At 42.3% G+C, this 22,068-nt stretch overlaps 1 protein-coding gene across 1 annotated transcript in view; it reads right to left on the bottom strand.

Annotated features, from left to right (window-relative positions):
* Positions 1-10,341: 10,341 nt before the first annotated feature.
* LOC117354970 (gastrula zinc finger protein XlCGF26.1-like) overlaps positions 10,342-22,068 on the bottom strand; it is a 61,356-nt gene continuing 49,629 nt past the window's right edge. Inside the window, exons 4-5 of the mRNA XM_033932926.1 lie at positions 10,868-12,518; positions 10,342-10,351 (exon numbers count right to left, since the gene is read on the bottom strand). Of these exons, the coding sequence (XP_033788817.1) occupies positions 10,342-10,351; positions 10,868-12,518 (1,661 nt within the window). The remainder of the gene's footprint in view (positions 10,352-10,867; positions 12,519-22,068) is intronic.

Below are 22,068 nucleotides of genomic sequence, written 5' to 3'. Positions count from 1 at the left end.
TTCCACCCTGACCCCTTCCCCTTCTCTAATCTCCCTGCCAGCTGTTTCCTTCCTTTTTTCCTTCTTCTTCCCTCCTCCCCCTATCCAACAGTAACTCTCTTCTCATCCCTTTTCCTCCTCCCCTCCCAGCAGCATCTCTCCTTCTACCTCCCTCCAGGTTCAGTAGCAGCTCTCCCTTTATCTAGCAGCTTCCCAGCCTCCAAAAGTGGCTTCCTCCCCTTCCCTCCCTCCAGCTCTCAATACTTGCCGGCAGCAGTGATTCACTTAGGCAGCCTTGGGTCCTTTGCCGCCTCTGAGGAAAGAGAAAGTTGCTGAAGTGAATCACTGCGCTGGCAAGTACGTGAGCTTCTGGGAAAGTAGACAGCCACTGTAGAAGGCTCCCCATGATCTCGCTCACTCCTGCTCCCAAACTCCTTCGCGTCCTGCACATTCACACCCCCCCCAAGCTGGCACAAATAGCGTTGCACCGCAGGCCCTGCCATCCAAGACGAGCCTGAGGCCCCTACCCGTCACCCTGCCGTTGAGTCACCACGAGTGAGCTGCCCACAAACAGGAAAGCTCAGGGCCAGCGCCGCACCACTCGCTCACATGTGGACGCTGTCAACAACCCGGCGGCAGCCAGCGAACATGGCACTATCCCTTAGCCACATGGGCTCAACCCGCTGCACCCAGATGCACCCTCTCAACCGCTGGATGCCTGCACACATCCCGCATGTGTGTGGACTCTTTCCACACAAGCGAGCCATCACGGAGGGAAGGCCCAGATGCTTCCAATGGCCTCAATCCACATGCCGGCCCCGCGCACTGCCTGGAGCTTGAGGCTGGGTGGAACAGCAGTTGGGGAGCCCAAGACTGGTGTCGTACTGCTATACACCCAGCAGGAAATTTAAGTGTGTCGATCTCGCCAGCCCTCCGTGGACCGGCAGGAATTTTCTGGACCTCCGTGGACCGGCAGTTGAAGAACACTGCTCTAGATGATGTAACCTCCGCTTTAAAGGAATGTCGGATACTGAAAAGTTTAATGACTGTAAGCAGGTTGTGCAAGATTTATGCCAACAACTACTAAAGTCTGATGGGGGAAAGGTCCCCAAATCTATTGTGTTGCTTCAAGTTCATTGCAGTCTTGGGCCGTCCAGAGGTTCTGGTCCACAAGATATTATTGCCTGTTTTGGAGATTATATGGTGAAAGAGCAGATCCTATGCGCAGCTTGGCACCAGACTGAGTTTACATGGAGCAACCTTAATATTGAGATTTTTCAAGATTTAGCTTGGGTGACCTTGCAAAAGCGTAGGGCGTTTCAAGAAGTGACTCAAGCCTTACGGGCAGAAAGTCACAAATAGAGATGGCTCTTTCCATTTGGCCTTTGGCTGACTATTAATGTCAATTCGTGCTAGGTCAACACTGTGGCAGAGGCCTGGGCTGCTTTGAGGGAAATGGGTTGTAAGAATGTGCCTACATCCCCGGACCCGATCACGAGTGCTAAGACATCTGGATCCACTATTGCCTGGCAGAAGGTATCGCGACAGGCTATTTTACTAGCTGGCAAGTTGTCGGTTTGGTTACCCATTGTTCTATTTGTTGGGAAAACTGTTGAGAGGGGAGTGAATGTTGGATGGCATTTGGGCTCAGTGAGTGAAGGAGTAAGAGTGGTAATGGTTGTATGTTGCCCAGCAGGTGGGTGGATGTGGGAGCGATTGTGACAGCTTCTGTGGGGGACTACTCTTGGTATAGAGAAGTCAGTGAGAAATGTGTGTGTGGGGGAGGGTGTGGGGGAGGGAAATAGGGCAGGGGGGAAACTTAAACAACTCCTGATTGAATCTTGGAATGTTAATAGGATGAATAGTCCGGGTAAGTGGAGTATAGTGTTCAGAGAAATACGGAGATTGAGATGGGATATTAGTATCCTGCAAGAAATGCATTTAAGACCCCTAGATACTTCTATGTTGCACACTTCACAATTTGAATAGGTTTAGACACACCATGATAAAGGGGTAAAGAGAAAAACAGGGGTTCTAGCTATTTTGGTTAAGAAAGGCTTGGGCCTTGAGTTTACACATGTCTTTAGAGATACTACGGGCAGATGTCTTGCCATATGGGGCAACTTGCAGGGACGGGTGATCACTCTTGTCAATCTCTACGCCCCTTTTTTCGCTCTGTTCAGAGTGATCTATTGGAGTTTGTGAGGGGATAAGTCTACTTGGGGGGAGACTTTAATGTGCCACCCGATGCAAGGCTTGATCACTCTAAAGGGGGGAGAGTACACCTACTAAACCGCATCTCAAAGCTTTGCTAACTTTGATGTGCGTGTTGGGATTGGTGGATTATTGGCGACTTTTACATGGGGTGCAGAAAAATTACACACATTATTCACATGCTCAAGAAACCTACACGAGAATAGATGGTATTTGGGCTCATAGGATTGTGTGGAGTTCCATATACATTACATTACATTATAGATTTCTATTCTGCCATTACCTTGCGGTTCAAGGCAGATTACATAAGAATTGTATGACATTAAGAAGAATTTAAGGAATAGTCTGAACATTTTCTAATTTGCTAAGGAGTAGATAGTATTTCAGGTGAAGTTTGGGACATATTTGGTTGTGTTATATTGGTTTTATGTATTTTTTGAAGAGTAGGGTTTTTGTTTGTTTTTTGAAGGTTTTGTAGTCTGTGGTCAAGATCAGTAGATTGGTGATTTGTCAGTCCAGTTTAGCTGCTCTGGTGGCCAGAAGGTTGTCATACAGTTTTCTTCGTTTGACATTTTTAGTTGGCAGGTGTGTGGGTTCTCCTGTGTCTGGTTGAGGTGGATTGAATTAGTTGATTGTTCCAGTAGGTTGGGCTGTCTCTGTTTATAGCTTTAAATAGTAAGCAGTGGAATTTGAAGTGTACTCTGGCTTGTATTGGGAGCCAGTATGAGTTGTAGTATGCCTCTGTGATGTAGTCATATTTTTTCAGTGAATAGATAAGTCTTAGGGCTGTGTTTTGTATTGTTTGTAATTGTTTTATCATGGTTGCTGGGCAGGGGAGATATAGTATGTTGCAGTAGTCTATTAGGCCTAGGATTAGTGATTGTACCACAAGTTGGAATTATTTTTTGTCAAATAATTTTCGAACTTGTCTTAGGCTTCTCATGATTGCGAATGATATAGCGGGTGGAAATAGAAAACATCCAGATTTTGGATCACACCCCTGTGTGGATAGCGTGCAAAGGGAGAAAGGGGGTCCGGGGTGCCCAATTTTGGATGTTGAATGAATCCTTTCTTATGGCTCCTGGGATTGAGGAGGAAGTACGCTCTACTATAGTATCCTTTCTTGTACATAATGATAATGGTACAGTGTCAGATGGGGTTTTATGGAATGCACTGAAAGCAGTTGTTCGGGGCGGGGGGATATTCTTAAATGGGGATCTCATTAAAAAATGCAATAGAACATGGTGATCTTTGGAGCTGAAGGAACAGCTGTAAGTTTTGGAGAAGGCTTATAAGACATTTAGACCTGTCCATCTACTCTCAGCTCACTAGGGTGAAAGAGGATCATTTACTTAAGCTGGAGGAGCTAGATTTCTTGCAAGCTACACTTAACCTCTCTATGAGCATAGCACTAAGTCTGGATCCATGTTAGCTAGATTTATTAGCATAAAGCAGGAAAAAGCAGTTATTTTGAAAATAAGAGATACAGAGGGGGTGATGAGGCATACAGACCCAGAGATATGACATACTTTTCTTCAGTATTATACACACCTTTTTGGAACTGAGAGGGTTGTGTGGACAGGTGAGATAGAACAGATTTATGAAACTTAGATGTTCCGAGTTTGTCTCCAAGTGATTTATTTTGGGCGAGGTGGAGGGAGACCTTAATTACCTTAATGCTAGGTAATTCTCCAGGACTTGATGGCTATACTAATAAGTTTTACAAACAATTTAAAGATATTTTGGGGGCCTTTATTAGAGTAGCAAATGAAGTTAAAGATGGGGGGCCACCTACCATCTTCAGTGATGGAGGTAGGGATTATGATACTTTTGAAACCGGGTAAAGACTCTCTTAAATGTGAATCTTATAGACCTATTTCCCTCTTAAATGTAGATGCCAAGATCATAGCCACAGTACTTGCTGTTTGGTTGGTGAAGTTTTTGCCGGTTTTGATTCATTTGAACCAATCCAGTTTCACTCAGAGGCGTCAAGTAGGGGATAATATTCGGAGAACCCTCAATTTGTTGTGGAGTGCTTAGCAGAGTTGGACTAAGGTAACTCTGTTGGCTATGGATGCAGAAAAAGTATTTGACAGAGTTAACTGGGAGTTTTTATGGAAAGTTATAGAAGTGATGGGACTTGGGGGTCCCTTCCTTGATTGGATCCAGACCCTCTATGTTTCACCGAAGGCCTGCATTCATGTTAATGGGGACTACGCTGACTTTTTTTCTGATTGCGCGAGGGACTAAGCAAGGGTGCCCCCTATTCCCACTGTTATTTGCAATGTACATTGAACCTCTGGCAACAGCCTGTTAGGTATAGGAGTTTTAGTGTGTAACACTTGTAGTATTGAAGTTATTAAATTTATGTACGGAACCATCCTAATTTGCAAGCTATTAGAATGGAGGGCATAGACCAAAGAATTTGCAGATTATATCTTGTTATGTCCGCGATCCAGAGGATTCTCTTCCTATTCTACTCGAGATTTCTGATAGATCCGGGGCAGTCTCGGATTTCAAGGTGAAAATGGACAAGTCAGAGCTTTGGGGAATTACCTTGGAGGACTTAGAGATACAATGCTTATCTGTTTCCCTTTTAGATGGCCACAGGATAGACTTTTTTATTTGGAAATTCAGTTGCCTCAGGATCTGACATGCTTGTATGATCTTAATTATGCTACCATTATACATCAGATCTGTACAGATTTACAGAGGTGGCATGGACTTTGGTTGTCATGGTGGGGGAGAACTGCTGTTCTGAAAATAAATGCTTTACCCCGTGTGCTATTCTTGTTTCAAACTTTACCTATTCAGGTCCCCAAAGCCATGATATGCAAACTCCAGTCTGAATTCTCTAAATTAATTTGGCAAGGAAAGCCTCCTGGGGTATCTTGGAAAGTACTTTGGTCTGCGGTAGAATGGTTCCTAATTTGTTGCCATACTATAACATAACAAATCACTTCTATACCGCATAACCAATAAGTTCAATGCGGTTAACAGATATTTAAAACCAATACAAATTAGAAAAATTTGATTAGTTAGCAAACAGATATGTCTTCAGTTGCCTTCGAAAATGCTGATAAGATTTAGAGCACAATAACAAGGGTTTCAATTCCTTACCCCAGCAAGCTGCCTGATAAGAAAGCAAAATTTATTTATTTATTTTAAAAATTTCTACATCGCCTAAGACCTAAGCTGTTTACAAAAAACATACATAATCATGTAAACACACATAATCAAGACAACATAATACATTGACTCATCAGAATTATCTAATGTACTAAAACTAGTAAAATTTCAGTAAAATAGGCTATTGAGATAGATGACAGGAGCCTATGGGAGACTTTAAAGGTTGTGAGACCTGTTCCTGTATTTTGCTGGAGTTGCTGAAGTCACGGGCTTGTACAAACTGGTTTCAGTTCAGATGCTGAGATGCTAATGTGTGGCATATGAGTGTGAAGTTTCTCAAGGACACCAACCAGTGCTGGAAAGACAATGAGCTATTTGACAGTGCTGAAAGAAAATGCAAGTCAGTAGAACATGATCCTTCATGGGAGGGAAATTTAGAGGTGACATCAGGAAGTATTTCTTCACAGAAAGAGTGGTAGATCACTGGAACAAACTTCCGACGCAGGTAATCAAGGCCACAAGCGTGCTCGACTTTAAGAATAAATGGGACATCCACGTGGGATCCCTACGTGGGTCAAGCAGCACTCAGACTTAATGGGGTGGGTCAGTAGAGTGGGCAGACTTGATGGGCTGTAGTCCTTTTCTGCCGTCACCTTTCTATGTTTCTATGTTTCTAACACTCCATCCGGGAACCTAAGAACTGATAAAGTGATGCCAGGCTAATGCGCTGAGGCACTGATACTGATGTACCTGTGTGAAGAATGGAAACTTCAAGAAGAAGAAAGTTCCAGAAGCTATGCCTGTCCAGGGCCCCCCAGGGAAGAATGGAGGCGTGGACTAGGAGAGGATTAGATAGGCAGTTGGTCTGCTTCAATAGGGTGATACATATTCACAGCCAGGGGAATGGTCTAAGACAAAGATACTTTCTGTATAAAACCCCCATGCTTTGGCAGAGTTTCTTTAGAGAATCTGCGCCATACTTATAGAAATATGCTGGCACTGTTTGTATGAGGTTTTTTTTCTATCCATTGTATATGTCCAAACTGATTTATTTCTGATTTGACAAGTGCTGCTATAATACTTATTACTAGAATGAAAAGTTATTTGCTTTGGAATATACAATGTAATCTTGTGGGGTTTATTTTTATTTTTGTTTCCTTCATGACGGATCCCCAGTGAGGTAAAGTAAGCAGCCTTTTAATTCACTATCAAAATCTAACCTAGTAAAAAGCTCCCACAAACAGAAGTGTTTTTAATTGCTTCTTAAAAGACATCTTGTTCTTACATAGCTTCAAACATCCTAGCAGAGCATTCCATTTCAGAGGAGCATTCTTTCAATTACGATTATTGTCAAGAGTAAGAAATATGATGTCTAGGTTTGATTTTTCGAACTGTGGTACAGAGCTTGGTACTATCCAGATTAGATTATTGTAACTCCCTACTGTTAGGTATAGTGAAAATTAAAATCAAGGCACTCCAAGTTGTGCAAAATGCTGCAGTGAGAATGATTACCAGGGTGGCATGGAATGAGCATATAACGCCAGTATTGAAGAATCTCCACTGGTTGTCAATTCAAGATAGAATTGAATGCAAAATCTTGATGGTTATCCACCAGGCAATCTATGGAGTAGCACCATGGTATCTAAAGCAAGTATTGAAACATTACATACCATCTAGAATGTTAAGATCAAAATCTGCTACGAAGCTGTCAATAGATGTGCTTGGTGAAACCCATTGGTTGAAACCCAGCTGTTGCTTGCGTCTTCTTGTAAATGGGTTTCACCAAGCACATCAATTGACAACTTCATAGCAGATTTTGATCTTAACATTCTAGATGGTATGTAATGTTTCAATACTTGCTTTAGATACCATGGTGCTACTCCATAGATTGCCTGGTGGATAACCATCAAGATTTTGCATTCAATTCTATCTTGAATTGACAACCAGTGGAGATTCTTCAATACCGGCGTTATATGCTCATTCCATGCCACCCTGGTAATCATTCTCACTGCAGCATTTTGCACAACTTGGAGTGCCTTGATTTTAATTTTCACTATACCTAACAGTAGGGAGTTACAATAATCTAATCTGGATAGCACCAAGCTCTGTACCACAGTTCGAAAAATCAAACCTAGACATCATATTTCATACTCTTGACAATAATCGTAATTGAAAGAATGCTCCTTTGACAACTTACAAAATATGTGACTGCAAGATGTTTTTTTTAACGACAACCTTCAATAGGTGGAAGATTAAAGACTATGTGAACTACGTGGACACTTAGATTGAGCAAAGGAAAAATAATTTGGATAGATAAATCAGTGCCATGCTGAAGAGCACTTGATAACACAAACAACCGAATTTAAATTTGACTCGAGCCTCCCAATTGAGATTCTTGTTGGATTGGGAAGTAACAGAATTTAGGATAAACAATTTTTTATTGATGATAATTGATAACATAAAGTGTGAGGTAACGGGCAAACAAAACTGAACAAAAAACTAAGAGCAGCAACTTAAAAAGTGAAGCAGTCATCATCAATTACATATAACCCCCCTTCCTCATCCCAATGCATTGCTATCATATAAGAACCAACCAATATCCCAGGACCCTTGGTTGATATAATGCAACAGATTCCCTACCCTGGAAATATAAAGCAACAGATTCCTTACCCCCTGTTATCCCGCTGTGGTCCCCAATCAACAAAAATCAGTAACAATCAAACTACAGCTGGAAGTAGCGGAATTTAAATTGGGGGCAAGATTAGAGCAGCATTATGCGGGACCCCGGAGGTTTGCACAATGGCTGTGGTCATCACAGTCAGACCATGATCGACTCAAAGCATTCAATGACCCCATTTCTGCAACATCTTATTGGGCTGTGGGGAGGGTCACATGAGGAGCAAATAAAGAGAAGCTAAGGTAATATCCACATTGGCATCCTTGTGTGGGGAACCTCGGTTCTTAGCGGGGCTTGGTAATAGAGTGTTTGAACGATGGGAACATTTGGGACTTCCAATCAAACTACTGGGTGAAAATTTAACAATAGTCCCCAAAGTATTGAATCACTCTGCTAACAATAACAAGGAACTGTAGAAAATATAGAACCTTAGAACCAAGGTGGTGCTCAGAACCATGAAATGGTAAGAAAATCACAAATCGGGGACACTCCCCCGTAAGTGTTTTCAGTGATCTATCATTGCACCATCTTCATTCGGTAGAAAGGTGATTAACTATGTCTCAAAAAAACTTGAAAATGTTAATTTCTGTATTAAAAAATATGTTCTTCAATAAATTGAACTACTAATCTAACTTGTGAAATAATTTAACTTTAGTAAGGTGGTTAAGAAGTTGTCTCACTCCAGCGGGTCCTGACGCGTTTCGCCAGTGGTTCCCTCAGAGAACACCTACTTGCTGGCTGTAATCAGTGAGTAAAACTTCTTCCTGGCTCTTCACCTGCAATTACATCACTTCCTGTTAACATTGTATATTTTCTACAGTTCCTCGTTATTGTTAGCTGAACATTTGGGACTTGTCACCTTTCGAGACTTTTTACAGAGGGGTACACTGACATCTTTTGAGGGGCTACAACGAGCTCTGGACCTTCCAGAAGGGGATTACTTGGCTTTTTATCAAGTACAACATTTTATACATACACAAGGTTGGGATAAAACTTCCCCCATTGACGTAGAATATTTTGAAAACCTTTGGTTGATTCTTAGAAAACTTCCCAAACCAATCTCTGTTCTCTATAGCCACTTGAGAGAGCAAGAGGTGTATAAATTTAGTTATATGACACACTAGAAAAGGATTTAGGTTATTCTTTTACTACACAATGGTCATTAATATGTACAGAGGTTTGCAAAGCTTCCACCTGTATTTTGATACAAGAGAATGCATATAAAGTTTTGACTAGATGGTATTATACTCCAATTAAATTGAAGAAAATGTTTCCACAGGCTTCTGATAGTTGTCGGCGATGTAATACCACTCTGGGGTCATTTATTCATGTGATGGGAGTGTCCTGTTATTTCAGAGTTTTGGAAGGATGTACATAATGGTTTATCCAATGTGCTGAAGTTGCAGGTATGATTTTCACCATAGAGCTGCTTGTTAGGACTGTATAACAAGTGTATTTCTTGCCTGCAGATCAGGCTTTTGCGATGGGGTTTTGCAGCAGCAAAGTGCTTGATAGTCAGCTACTGGAAAAGCAACCCAGGAGAAATGGAAGTTTAAATGATGTACATTGGTTTTAATGGACTTGATGGTGGCAAAGAGACATGGTTATTATTACCAACACCAGTGGTCCTGGACAATACTTACTGAAAAACTAACATCTCTGGACTAAGGTTTACTGTCAGAAGTGGTTGCTGGGGAATAATGGGGAGGGGGGAGTAAGGGGCGTCTTGAAGAGACCACAAGACACTTCCATAGTGAGATTGGAAATTTAATAGGGGGGATGGGAGGGGAGCAGATTTTTGCTGTTACACTAATGTAGAGCTTTCAAGAGTTCATTACACTCCCCCCTCCGTATTTGCGGTTTCATTAACCATGGTTTCAGTTATTTGCGTTTTTTTCTTTGCAGGCTCCGCCCCAAAGTTTACATCAGAGGAAATCGCTGCCCCCAGCGTTGACCAGAGAAAACCACTACACTTTCTTCACAGGAACAGGTCAGGCTATTTGCGGGTTTTGTATATTTTCTAGGGGGCTTTCTGTATTCGCTGTCATGCTGTTCCCCTATCACCGTGAATACAGAGGGAGAAGTGTATTGTGCTATCCATCTCTAGAGGAGGGTTGGATCATGGCTGCATTAAACTAAACTAAACTTTGGGTTTGTATACCGCACCATCTCCATAGTCGTGGAGCTCGGCACGACTATGGAGTATGTAGTATGGACTATGTAATATTATTATAATACACTTGTGTTGGTGTTTATGAATGGATAATGTGTATGTACTGTTGGTATTGTAATGTACAATTATATTGAAAACTTTAATAAAAATTTATTGGGAAAAAAAGATTTTACACAGTGCTAGGGAGGAGTACATGTGGGTACTAATGACATAGAGAGGTCCTGGAAGCCAAATTTAGGCACTTAAGTAGGAAGTTAAAATCCTGAATCTCCAGGATAGCATTTGAGCGGTGCTCCATGTTCCACTTGCAGGATCGAAGAGACAGGCACAGCTCTGGAGTCTCAATGCGTGGATGAGGCAATGGTGCAGAGTTTTAGATTTGATAGGCCACATACTGGGGAAGGGTGAATCTATTCTGCAAAAATCAACTCTACCTTAACCTGGGTGGAACCAGGCTGCTGGATTTGATCTCACAACCTCTGGGTGCAGAGTCAGCACATCTACCAGTGAGTAACAGCTCTTCCTCCCTACAGGCATATTAGTCTCATCTATGGCACATTTGGTGACTTTTTAGATTTGAAAGCTGAGTGAAACTTTTATTACACTCAGTACATATATATGGTTTGTACCCTGTGTGGATCATTTGGTGTCTTTTTAGATTTGAAGGATGAGTGAAGCTTTTATTACATTCAGCACATATATATGGTTTGTACCCTGTGTGGATCATTTGGTGTCTTTTTAGATCTGAAGGATGAGTGAAGCTTTTATTACATTCAGCACATATATATGGTTTGTACCCTGTGTGGATCATTTGGTGACTTTTTAGATGAGAAAGACAAGTGAAGCTTTTATTACACTCAGTACATGAATATGGTTTGTACCCTGTGTGATTCCTCTGGTGACTTCTTAGATGTGAATGCTGAGTGAAGCTTTTATTACACTCAGTACATGTAAATGGTCTGTACCCTGTGTGGATCATTTGGTGACTTTTTAGATTAGAAAGACAAGCGAAGTTTTTATTACACTCGGTACATGTAAATGGTCTGTACCCCGTGTGGATCATTTGGTGACTTTTTAGACCTGAAAGGTGAGTGAAGCTTTTATTACATTTGGTACATGTATATGGTTTGTACCCTGTGTGGATCATTTGGTGGCTTTTTAGACGAGAAAGCTGAATGAAGCTTTTATTACATTCGGTACATGTATATGGTTTGTACCCTGTGTGGATCATTTGGTGACTTTTTAGACGAGAAAGACAAGTGAAGCTTTTTTTACAGTCGGTACATGTATATGGTTTGTACCCTGTGTGGATCATTTGGTGACTTTTTAGATGAGAAAGACAAGTGAAGCTTTTTTTACAGTTGGTACATGTATATGGTTTGTACCCTGTGTGGATCATTTGGTGATGTTTTAGACGAGAAAGCTGAATGAAGCTTTTGTTACACTCGGCACATGTAAATGGTCTGTACCCTGTGTGGATCATTTGGTGACTTTTTAGACAAGAAAGCTGAGTGAAGCTTTTATTACACTCAGTACATGTAAATGGTCTGTACCCTGTGTGGATCATTTGGTGACTTTTTAGACGAGAAAGCTGAGTGAAGCTTTTATTACACTCAGTACATGTAAATGGTCTGTACCCTGTGTGGATCATTTGGTGACTTTTTAGACGAGAAAGCTGAGTGAAACTTTTATTACACTCAGTACATGTATATGGTCTGTACCCTGTGTGGATCATTTGGTGACTTTTTAGACCTGAAAGCTGAGTGAAGCTTTTATTACATTCGGTACATGTATATGGTTTGTACCCTGTGTGGGTCTGTTGATGGATTTTTAGATGTGAAAGCCGAGTGAAGTTTTTATTGCAATCTGTACATATAAATGGTTTGTCTCCTTTGTGTTCACTTTGGTGTCTTTTTAGAGTTGAAAGCCAAGTGAAGCTTTTATTACACTCAGTACATGTAAATAGTTTCTCATTTTTATGATCCCTTTTGTGCATTTGGATTTCTGTCTGGTGTTTTTTCCCTTTCCTCTTGGCATGGAGCAATGTAGAAGTCACTTTATCACTATTATTCATTTGGAAGGGTCTCTCTGCTAGGTGTCTCTTGTCCTCAGGGATGTTACTGAGCGCCCTTTCATTTTTCTCACACTCAATGACTCCATCTGTTATGTCTCCTGCAGGGTCTCTCGGTTCCTTTGATTCCTGCTCACAATTCTTTGTGTTAATCTTCTCAGGGATCTGGGAAATATTCTCACAGACATTTTCTGACTGGGTTTGAATTTGTTTCATGTCTACCAGATCTTCTCTTTGATTCTTTATTCTCTTCCATTCGTGTCGGATCTGATGACCTGCTGGATATAAACAGAAGCGGTATTATGTGGGACGCTGTTATCTGCTACATCTTCAGTAGACAGGCATAAAAACAGGTTATTGGGTATAATGACTAGGATAGCCATCCAAATGATTACGAAAACTGGAAGAATTGTGACTGCTTAAATTTCACTTTTTGGTAGAATTCAATATGCTTGTGTTATTATTACGAGAAAATGATGTCTGAACAAAGAGGTAATTGAATGGTTTTTCCCTTTACTTTTGGTTATTCTTTTTACATCCAGGGAAGGGGGTGGGTGGGAGGTGAAAGGATAAGTTTTCTGTCTCTGTCTGAGCTGGGGGGGCTCAAACGCAGACACAGTTTGTATTTATTCTGCTGATGTTCTGAGACAGGGCCATTTCATCTTGTTAATGAAGTTAGCTGTTTGAGACAATGGAGGTTCGACCCCCCACTGCCATGTACCGGTTGAGAGAGATAAGGGAAGCTTTAACACCTTTAGATTTAGACAATGAAGCACATATCCTGCTCACTCACCCAGCCCCCTTTTCTTGTGTTGATTACTTCTTTGAAGCCTATGTATCCTGTCACCAGATATGGTTTGTACTTACGTCATCTGCTAATACCACTGACCCATGTTCAAAAAAGTATAAAAACTGGATGTAAACTAATAAAAGATTAGGCAATCTCTTTAGGACACTGTCTGCGTATCCTTTCTTTCTAAGGGGAATGCCTCCGGATATCTGTACCCAGGCTACAGGGTGTGGGCAGGGCAGTTTTGGGACCAAGAAATGGACTCCATTCGCTTCAGGAGGGAGAAGGATAATGTATAGGGACTGGTTTATTTATGAGTTGTTAGTACTATTGTACTATTTGCAAAGCATTTAGAGTGAGGCATAGTGGTTAGAGCAAACAAATAAAAAGACAGAAAAGCTTACCACAAATGCAGGTTGAAAGCCAACTCAAAAGATCTCAGATTCCCCTCACTGGCAGTGCTAATTTAAGTTCATCATGAGGCAGAGCCAGTCTATGTCAATCTGAATGAATAAGGTGACAAAATGGTGCATAGATTATAAGGAGGCTTTTTTTGATGAATGACTGAAGTGACCCCCATTCAGCAGGCAGTACTCCTATTTATAATTTCTATTGCGCTGAAAGGTGTACACAGCGCTGTACATTTAGCATACAAAAGAGACGCTCCCTGTACAGCAGGGTCGACTAGATTCTGGTAGATGGAATGATAGTTTGGGTAAAAGTATCTGACAGTGAATGGGAGTGAAGAGCTGAAAGCCGCTTCGAAAAAGTGGATTTGAATACTGCTAAAGACAGAGCATGACGCGAAGGAAGCAGTGGGACCGTTGGATGACCATGGAATAAAGGGAGTGCTAAAGAAAGACAAAGAAATCGCCGACAAACTGAACACATTTTTTGCGTCTGTATTTATCGAAGAGGATATACACAGCATACTGGAACCCATCAGGCTATATGCTGGAAATGGAGAAGGGAAACTAACAGGGTTAACGGTCAGTCTAGATGAGGTATGCAGGCAGATTGATAGGCTAAAGAGCGATAAATCCCGGGACCAGATGGCATCCATCCAAGGGTCATCAAAGAACTGAAGGGGACTATAGCTGAACTGCTTCAACTAATAGCCAATCTGTCGATCAAATCTGGAAAGATTCCAGAAGACTGAAAGGTGGTGAATGTTACGCCAATCTTCAAGAAAGGTTCGAGGGGGGATCTGGGTAACTACAGACTGGTGAGTCTGACCTCGGTACCGGGAAAGATGGTAGAGGCACTGAAAAAGGACCTCATCATTGATCACCTTGATGGACACAGGCTGATGAGGACCAGTCAGCATGGTTTCAGCAAAGGCAGATCGTGTTTGATGAATTTGCTGCACTTCTTTGAGGGAGTAAACAGGTGGATAGACAAGGGCGACCCGGTCGACATTGTATATCTGGATTTTCAGAAGGCGTTTGACAAGGTTCCACATGAATTACTACTTCGGAAAATTGTGAGCCATGGAATCGAGAGTGAAATACTCACGTGGATTAAAAAGTGCCTCCTTCCTATGTCCTTAGTGCATCTTCCCATGTCCTTAGTGCCCCCAGTGCCTCCTTCCTATGTCCTTAGTGCCCCTTCCCATGTCCTTAGTGCTCTTAGTGCCTCCTTCCTATGTCCTTAGTGCCCCTTCCCATGTCCTTAGTGTCCCCAGTGCCTCCATCCTATGTTCTTAGTGCCCCTTCCAATGTCCTTAGTGTCCCCAGTGCCTCCATCCTATGTTCTTAGTGCCCCCTCCTGTGTCCTTAGTGCCCCAGTGCCTCCTTCCTATGTCCTTAGTGCCCCTTCACATGTCCTTAGTGCCCCCAGTGCCTCCTTCCTGTCCTTAGTGCCCCCAGTGCCTTCTTCCTATGTCCTTAGTGCCCTCAGTGCCTCCTTCCTATGTCCTTAGTGACCTTCCCATGTCCTTAGTGCCCCCAGTGCCTCCTTCCTATTTCCTTAGTGCCCGTTCCCATGCCTTAGTGCCCCTAGTGCCTCCTTCTCATGTCCTAAGTGCCCTCAGTGCCTCCTTCCTATGTCCTTAGTGCCCCTTCCCATGTCCTTAGTGCCATCAGTGCCCCCTTCCTATGTCCCCCTCACTGCCTTCCAGCCTTTGTCCCACCCCCTCCCCCTAAGGCTACCTGCCTGCCGTGCTAAAGCCTGCCTCCATCCCTGCCGATTCAACCCCCCCCCCCCCCCCCGGGTCTGTTGCAGCCGCTGCTTCTTGCCGCCCAGAAGCCTTTCCGGCATCGGTTCTGGCGTTGGGGAGGAAGTTCCAGACCAGCCAATCACTGCCTGACTGGCTGAGGGCTTCCTCTCTGGCATCGGAATTGACGTCAGGAAGGGTCGGAAAGCAGCAGCTGCGGCGGACCAGGGGTGTAGAGAAGTAGATCTGAGTCAGGGGATGAAGGAAGGTAACATCAATATCACACTTTTTTTTTTTTTTTTGCTCTTCTCTCCCAATCGTTTTCAATCTAAGGATTGGCCTGTCTTGGCTGAGCTTTCAGACAGAGATGTGGACATATAATAATAATAATAACAGTTTATATAATGCAGGACCATGAAGTTCTATGCGGTTTACAATGATTAAAAAATGTTACAGATTGAGTAGTACTAACAGAGTTAAGGTTTAGCAGTCAGTTATTGTGGGAAAAGATTGTGCAGTGCAGCTGCCTAAGTAATTTAGGAACAAATACTGTATGTTTTTAGGTGTCTCCTAAATTTCCCATAAGTATTCGCAAGCATGAGTAATTGTTTCAGATCTTTACCCCATAGTGACCTTTCTACCACCAACTTCATTGGCTACCTTTCGAATCCAGAGTCCTTTTCAAATTCGCCTGCTTCTGCTACAAAACAGTATTTGGTCTATCGCCAAGATACCTCTTTCCCCACTTCACTATGAATTGCACCAATAAGAAATCCCACAGAATTCAGCTGTTCGCCTTCCCCTCCCTAAAATTATGTCAGCTCAAAAGATTCCTTCCAGGCTGCTAAGCTGAACCCTTGGCTAGCCCAAATGATGCTCGAGGCCCTAACCTACCTCGACTTCAGAAAACGACTCAAAACGTACCTATTCCGCGAACAGGACCCTTAACCCTCATTCCACCGCAATAAACTAACTCCCGCCCTCTCCCCCTTCCTTCTACTCTTCCCCTTCCCCCCTCCCCTCCTTTGGATCTCTCTCTCTCCCTCTTACCTTCCAATCCAACCTTCGTCGTTGCTTGTAACTCTGATAAAATTCTGATAAAATGTTCCAACATATCCTTCCTCGTTGCTTGTAACTCCGACAAAATGTTGTAAATCCGTGTTCAGATCGGATCTTAATTAATTGATGTGAACCACCTAGAACCCCTTGGGTATGGCGGTATACAAGAATATAATAATAATAATAATGATGTCTTTTAAATTTACATCCTTTAACCGGCGGAGAAACAAAATTCAAGTTTGAGCTTCTCTTAAGTTGATTGGTTGAGAAAGAGAAAAGGTGAGTTATATATCTGGGGGCTAGGCCGAAAAGTACCTTAAAGCAGAAACATCCAAACTTAAACTTCAGACGTGCCTCCATCGGCAGCCAATGCAGGAGTCAGTAGGAAGGAGTTACATGATCGAACTTCTTCAGCCCAAAAATCAGCCTGACCGCTGCATTTTGCACCAGTTGTAATCGCTGCAAGTTCTTCTGGGAAATTGCCAGATAGGGGATATTACAGTAGTCAAGTTGGCTCAGTATAAGGGATTGTACCAGAATTCTGAATGATGAAGCATCAAAATATGCTCTAATGGACCGAAGCTTCCAGAGAGTAAAAAAAAAACCTTTCTGACCAAAGAGTCCACCTGGTCGTTCATGGTTAGGCCCTGGTCTAGTATTACATCCAGTACCTTCATAGTAGATTGGATAGGGTAACTGAGTTTGTTGATGCGCAGTGATGTTTTGGTGTCAAGTGGGTGTGGCGAGGCTACGAAGAATTTTTTTTTTCTGAGTTTAGTTTCAATCTAAATTCAGTCATCCATTGTTCCATCACATTTAGTACTTCTGTTGCCATAGGAGTGACTTCGGAGAGAGAGGTCGTGAATGGGATAATGATCGTGAAGTCGTCTGCATAACTAAATAATTTTATCCCCAGTTGGGACAATTGCGCACCTAGTGATGACATGTACACATTAAAAAGCAGTGGGGACAATGGAGACCCCTGCGGAACGCCGGATGGATTACTCCAGGTTTCAGATAGATTGTAGTTAAAGCGTACTTGATAAGTGCGGGACGTAAGGAAACCTCGGAACCAGTCTAGTACCTCACCTCTGATACCAATTGTGTCTAAGCATTGTAACAGTTTCCCATGGTTCACTAGGTCAAAGGCAGAGCTCATATCAAATTGCATAATCAGTGCGTTAAGGCCCCTACTAAACAAGGAACGTAAATTATCCAAAATGGCTGCGATTAAAGAAGGATATAAAACTGCTGGAGAGGGTGCAGAGATGAGCAACAAAGCTAGTGAAAGGTATGGAGAACCTGGATTACGAGGAATGACTTAACAGACTGGCATTGTTTTCCCTTGGGAAGAGGAGCCTGCGAAGGGATCTGATCGAGACTTTCAAAATACTGAAAGGAATCGACAAAATAGAGCGGGAAAACAGTTATTTACAATGTCCAATGTGACACGGACTAGAGGGCATGGACTGAAGCTGAGGGGGACAGGTCCAGGACAAATATCAGGAGGTTCTGTTTCACGCAGCGAGTGGTGGACACCTGGAATGCTCTCCCAGAGGAGGTAATTGCGGAATCCACCGTTCTAGGATTTAAGGGTAAGCTAGATGTACATCTCCTTATGAGAAGCATAGAGTGATATAGGGACTAAAACTATGCCAGGGTACACCTGGCGGGGCCTCAGCGTGTGCAGATCGCCGGACTTGATGCACCTAGGGTCTGATCCGGAGATGGCAATTCTTATGTTCTTATGTTCTAAGAAAATTCAGACTCAAGATTAAAGGAGGTTTTAGAGCAGTGGTTCTCAACCCTGTCCTGGGGACCCCCAGCCAGTCAGGTTTTCGAGCAGTGGTTCTCAATCCTGTCCTGGGGACCCTCAGCCAGTCAGGTTTTCAAGATATCCCTAATTAATATGCATGAAAAAGATTTGCATACATGCATACGACATCCTCGTCCTCCTCGAGACCGATTCGAACCTCACCGACCTGTCTAAGAACATATCCTCTTGTATAATGAACCTACAATCCTGGGCCCACACTGTGCAAATGAAATTGAATGAGTCCAAAACAAGACTTCTTTGGCTCGGTCCAAAACTAGATCACCTACCCACCTCCATCCCACTACCCTCTGGCTCCTCTCTGCAGCTTGAGTTCTCGAGCAAGGTCTTGGGCATCATCATTGATTCCACATTGTCCTTCAATGACCACCTCCAATCCTTGGTAAAAAAATGCTTTTTCAGCCTTCACATGCTGAGGAAAGTTAGATCCTGCTTCCATCAAAAACATTTTACCCTCCTTGTCCAATCCATCATCCTCTCCAGATTGGACTATTGCAACTCTATCTACTTAAGCCTAACTAAGAAAAACCTCCACAGACTCCAACGGATTCAGAATGCCGCAGCCAAGCTCATCTTCGCTAAAAGTAAATTTGACCATGTCTCCCCGCTCCTGGCCAAGCTCCACTGGCTTCCGATAATTGCCAGGGTCCACTATAAATGCGCCTGTTTAACTTTCAAAATCCTATATGATATCCTCCCTCCCTTTATCCCTCTTTCTTGGAATTCCTCAAACCCTAATACCACAAGATCCTCCCACAAATGAAAACTATCCTTCCCCTCGCTAAAAGGCATTTCCCACACAGGAAAGCTAGGGACCTCCCTCCACTTCAAAATCACTGAGCTCTGGAACAACCTTACCTCCCCTCTTCGGAACTTGAGCTCTCTCCAAGTTTTCCGCAAACATCTGAAAACCTGGCTTTTCTCAAAAAATGTAAGTCTCCCTCCAACTTAGGAATCAAGGAAACTCTTATATCTTGGCATCCCAAGTCCTCTAAATTTTCTTCACACTTCTACCTCGAACCCTCTGTTGTAGTTCCTTCCTATTTCTCCTACTGTAAACCGCGTCGAACTCTACGAACATGGAGATGATGCGGTATACAAACCTAAGGATTAGATTAGATGTCACTTCCATTATATGCAAATCTCTCTCATGCATATTCATTAGGGATATCTTGAAAACCTGGCTGGCTAGGAGGTCCCCAGGATAGGGTTGAGATCCACTGTTTTAGAGGACATCATGAGCACATGTCTGATCCTGAGACCACTGCACCCAAAATACCAGCAGCAATGGACATCTGTGTAACCTAAGAGCACATGGGTCTATTCTTTTAGATTTTAGTATGATTTGTCCTGCTGCAATGTCCTCTATATTGAATTTAAGGATTCAATTTATATTTTATGATGAAATAAGGTTTGATTTTGACAATCAGTTACAATAGATGATTTGGAACTCCTTGCCTTTACACATAAGAACGGAAACTAATTTAGAGAAATTCAAAAGAGCATTGAAATGTTTCCTTTCTAAAGAAGCTGTTGAACATTAATGTTTCCTTTTTAAAGACGCTTCTGAGCATAAATCTTCCTCTTTTTTTTCGCTTTTTCTTCTCTATCCCTCTTTTCTTTCACTTCTTTCTAGCCAAAAAGATACAGCGGTATAACATTCGTTTCCCTATTCCTCTTGTTCTTTCCATCAATGTCATCTCTCCTAGACTTTATTGTCGTTCCTCCTCCTTCCCTTCTGTTAACTGTCTTTATTTGTCTTTGTATTCTGTTTGTATATGTCTCTGTCCTAATTTTGTATTCTCCCCCTAGAATTTAGGATAGGCAAGCAATCAAATCTTAAATAAACTATGAAAAAAATAAAATAGTAATTAAAAGACAAGGCCAATTTTGGCAAACTTTTCACATTTAATAGGTACGATATATTAATGTTATTTTTGCTATAGGTAAATGAAATAGTGAAGGCTTTTGTGCGGTGTGGTGAAGAGCTTTTGTGAATGAAGTGGCACGGCAGTGAAACGGTTGAGTAACCGCCAGGCTAAAGTTAAGTGCTTCTTCTTTTTGTACACACCTTCCTTTGCACATTAATTGCAGCGGAGAATTAATGTATATCAGACCAATGATAAATACACCAACCCCGCAATGGACATGAAAGCAACGTGAGTGGTGTCCAGGGTGTATGAGGTCTGAGTAGTTGGTTTGGGGTTTTTTTAATAAGTCTTTATTGATTTTCCATTACTAACAAAAAGTGCAACACAATATTAATATCAGTAACAATAACAACTAAGCACTTACATTTGATCAATAGCATTGCAACAATATAAGCCCTCCCCCTCTCCACAATTACATTGAGGAATCACACTAAAGATATATCTCTCCCCTCCCTCTCCCCCCTCCCCCCCCCGGATGTGTTTGAATTATACCAGCAAAAAGAAGGATAAAAGAACTATTACAATTGTACAAAAGATGTCAATGGACCCCAAACTAAGTTAAATATCTTAGAATGTCTTAGTATGTCGGCATTCGTTTTCTCATACCTATAGCTTAAACATAAGCTCGCCCACCAAAAAGAAAAATGAAGTCGATCACAATTTTTCCAATTGCGAGTTATCATCTGAATGGCTACCCCAGTCATAATCAGAAAAAGCCAACATTTATAACGGTCCATGGGGGGCTTAATATACAGTAATGTTCCACATATTACTACCTCATAAGTCAATGGAATTGTAGATTCCAATATGATATTAATCGGTCCCCATATAGACTTCCAAAAGTTAAGTATCAAAGGACAATAGAACAACAGATGATCTTGTATCTTGTATCGGTTTGCTCTCTTCAGGTTTGGACATCTATGATTTTGTGCGTCATCAACATGATCTTGAATTTCACCCTGCTTTCAATCGGGAGCCAGTGTAACTCTTTCAGTAGCAGGGTGACACTCGTCTGCTTTGATTTTCCCAGCAGAAATCTAACTACAGCGTTTTGTACTCTTTGGATCTGCCTGATCATGTGCTTTGGGATGCCTAGCAGGATTGTATTGCAGTAGTCAAGATTGAGAGTACCAGGGATATTATTAACTTGTTGGACATCGTTTGATGGGTTTTAGCCCTCTGACCCAGTAGAGTTTGCCATAAGCATTTTTTCATGATGTGTTGGATGTTTATTGTCATGTCTAGGTTTGGGTCTAGAAACAGAAATGGAATTGTACATCAATATATTGATATGCCCTCAGTTGTCTGATGTGTTCTGGCAATAATTAATTGAATGGTCAGTGGGAAGGAGGAAGGACCTCAGAACATATGTTCATGTACATACCAGCCTGATGGTATGTACATGAACAAAATTTGTAATCATCGGTCTTCCTCCACCACCTCTAATTCACTATACAAAATCAGTAATTTGCATGTATTTCATTTTATAAAAAATAAAAAGCCACTTATCTTAGTGGTAAGTACTGATTCTTCACCCCTCCCTCCCTCCTGGCCTCATTATAGGGCCACCCCTGGCTACTAGTACTGTTTCTGTGCTCAGGTGCCTACTGAACCCTGATTGGGCCTGGACTAACTTCAATGAGTTTTCTAGGAAGTCTGATATTTGTTAGCTACCAGTCTGTAGGGTTGGGTCTAGCCATACTCCTAGGTTTCTCACTCCTTCCATGGATAATTTTATGGTGTTGCCATTCAGAGTTAGTTGGTAAACTTGGGTTGTTTCACCCCATTTGTTGATTAGAAGTAGTTCTGGGGTTTTTTTCCCTGTTGGCTACTAGTCTGTTTCTTTGAGGACCAAGTCTTGTACCACCACTAGCTGGAGCAGCTCAAGGCAATCTGCTTACTGAGGCGAGGGATGAGCTGGCACCCCCCAAAGAATTCAAAATGAGTGTGGGACAAGGGCTGCTGCTCCACTTCATCTAACCCTTTCATCACCATTCTTCCCCCATTCTGCATTTTCCCCCACACACATCTACCTTCAATTTCTCCTAAAAATTGT

This window comes from Geotrypetes seraphini, chromosome 2 (genome assembly GCF_902459505.1).
Source record: "Geotrypetes seraphini chromosome 2, aGeoSer1.1, whole genome shotgun sequence".
Lineage (NCBI taxonomy): Eukaryota > Metazoa > Chordata > Amphibia > Gymnophiona > Dermophiidae > Geotrypetes > Geotrypetes seraphini.
The sequence above is the reverse complement of the archived record's forward strand: the minus strand, read 5'-3'. Positions and strand labels throughout refer to the sequence as shown.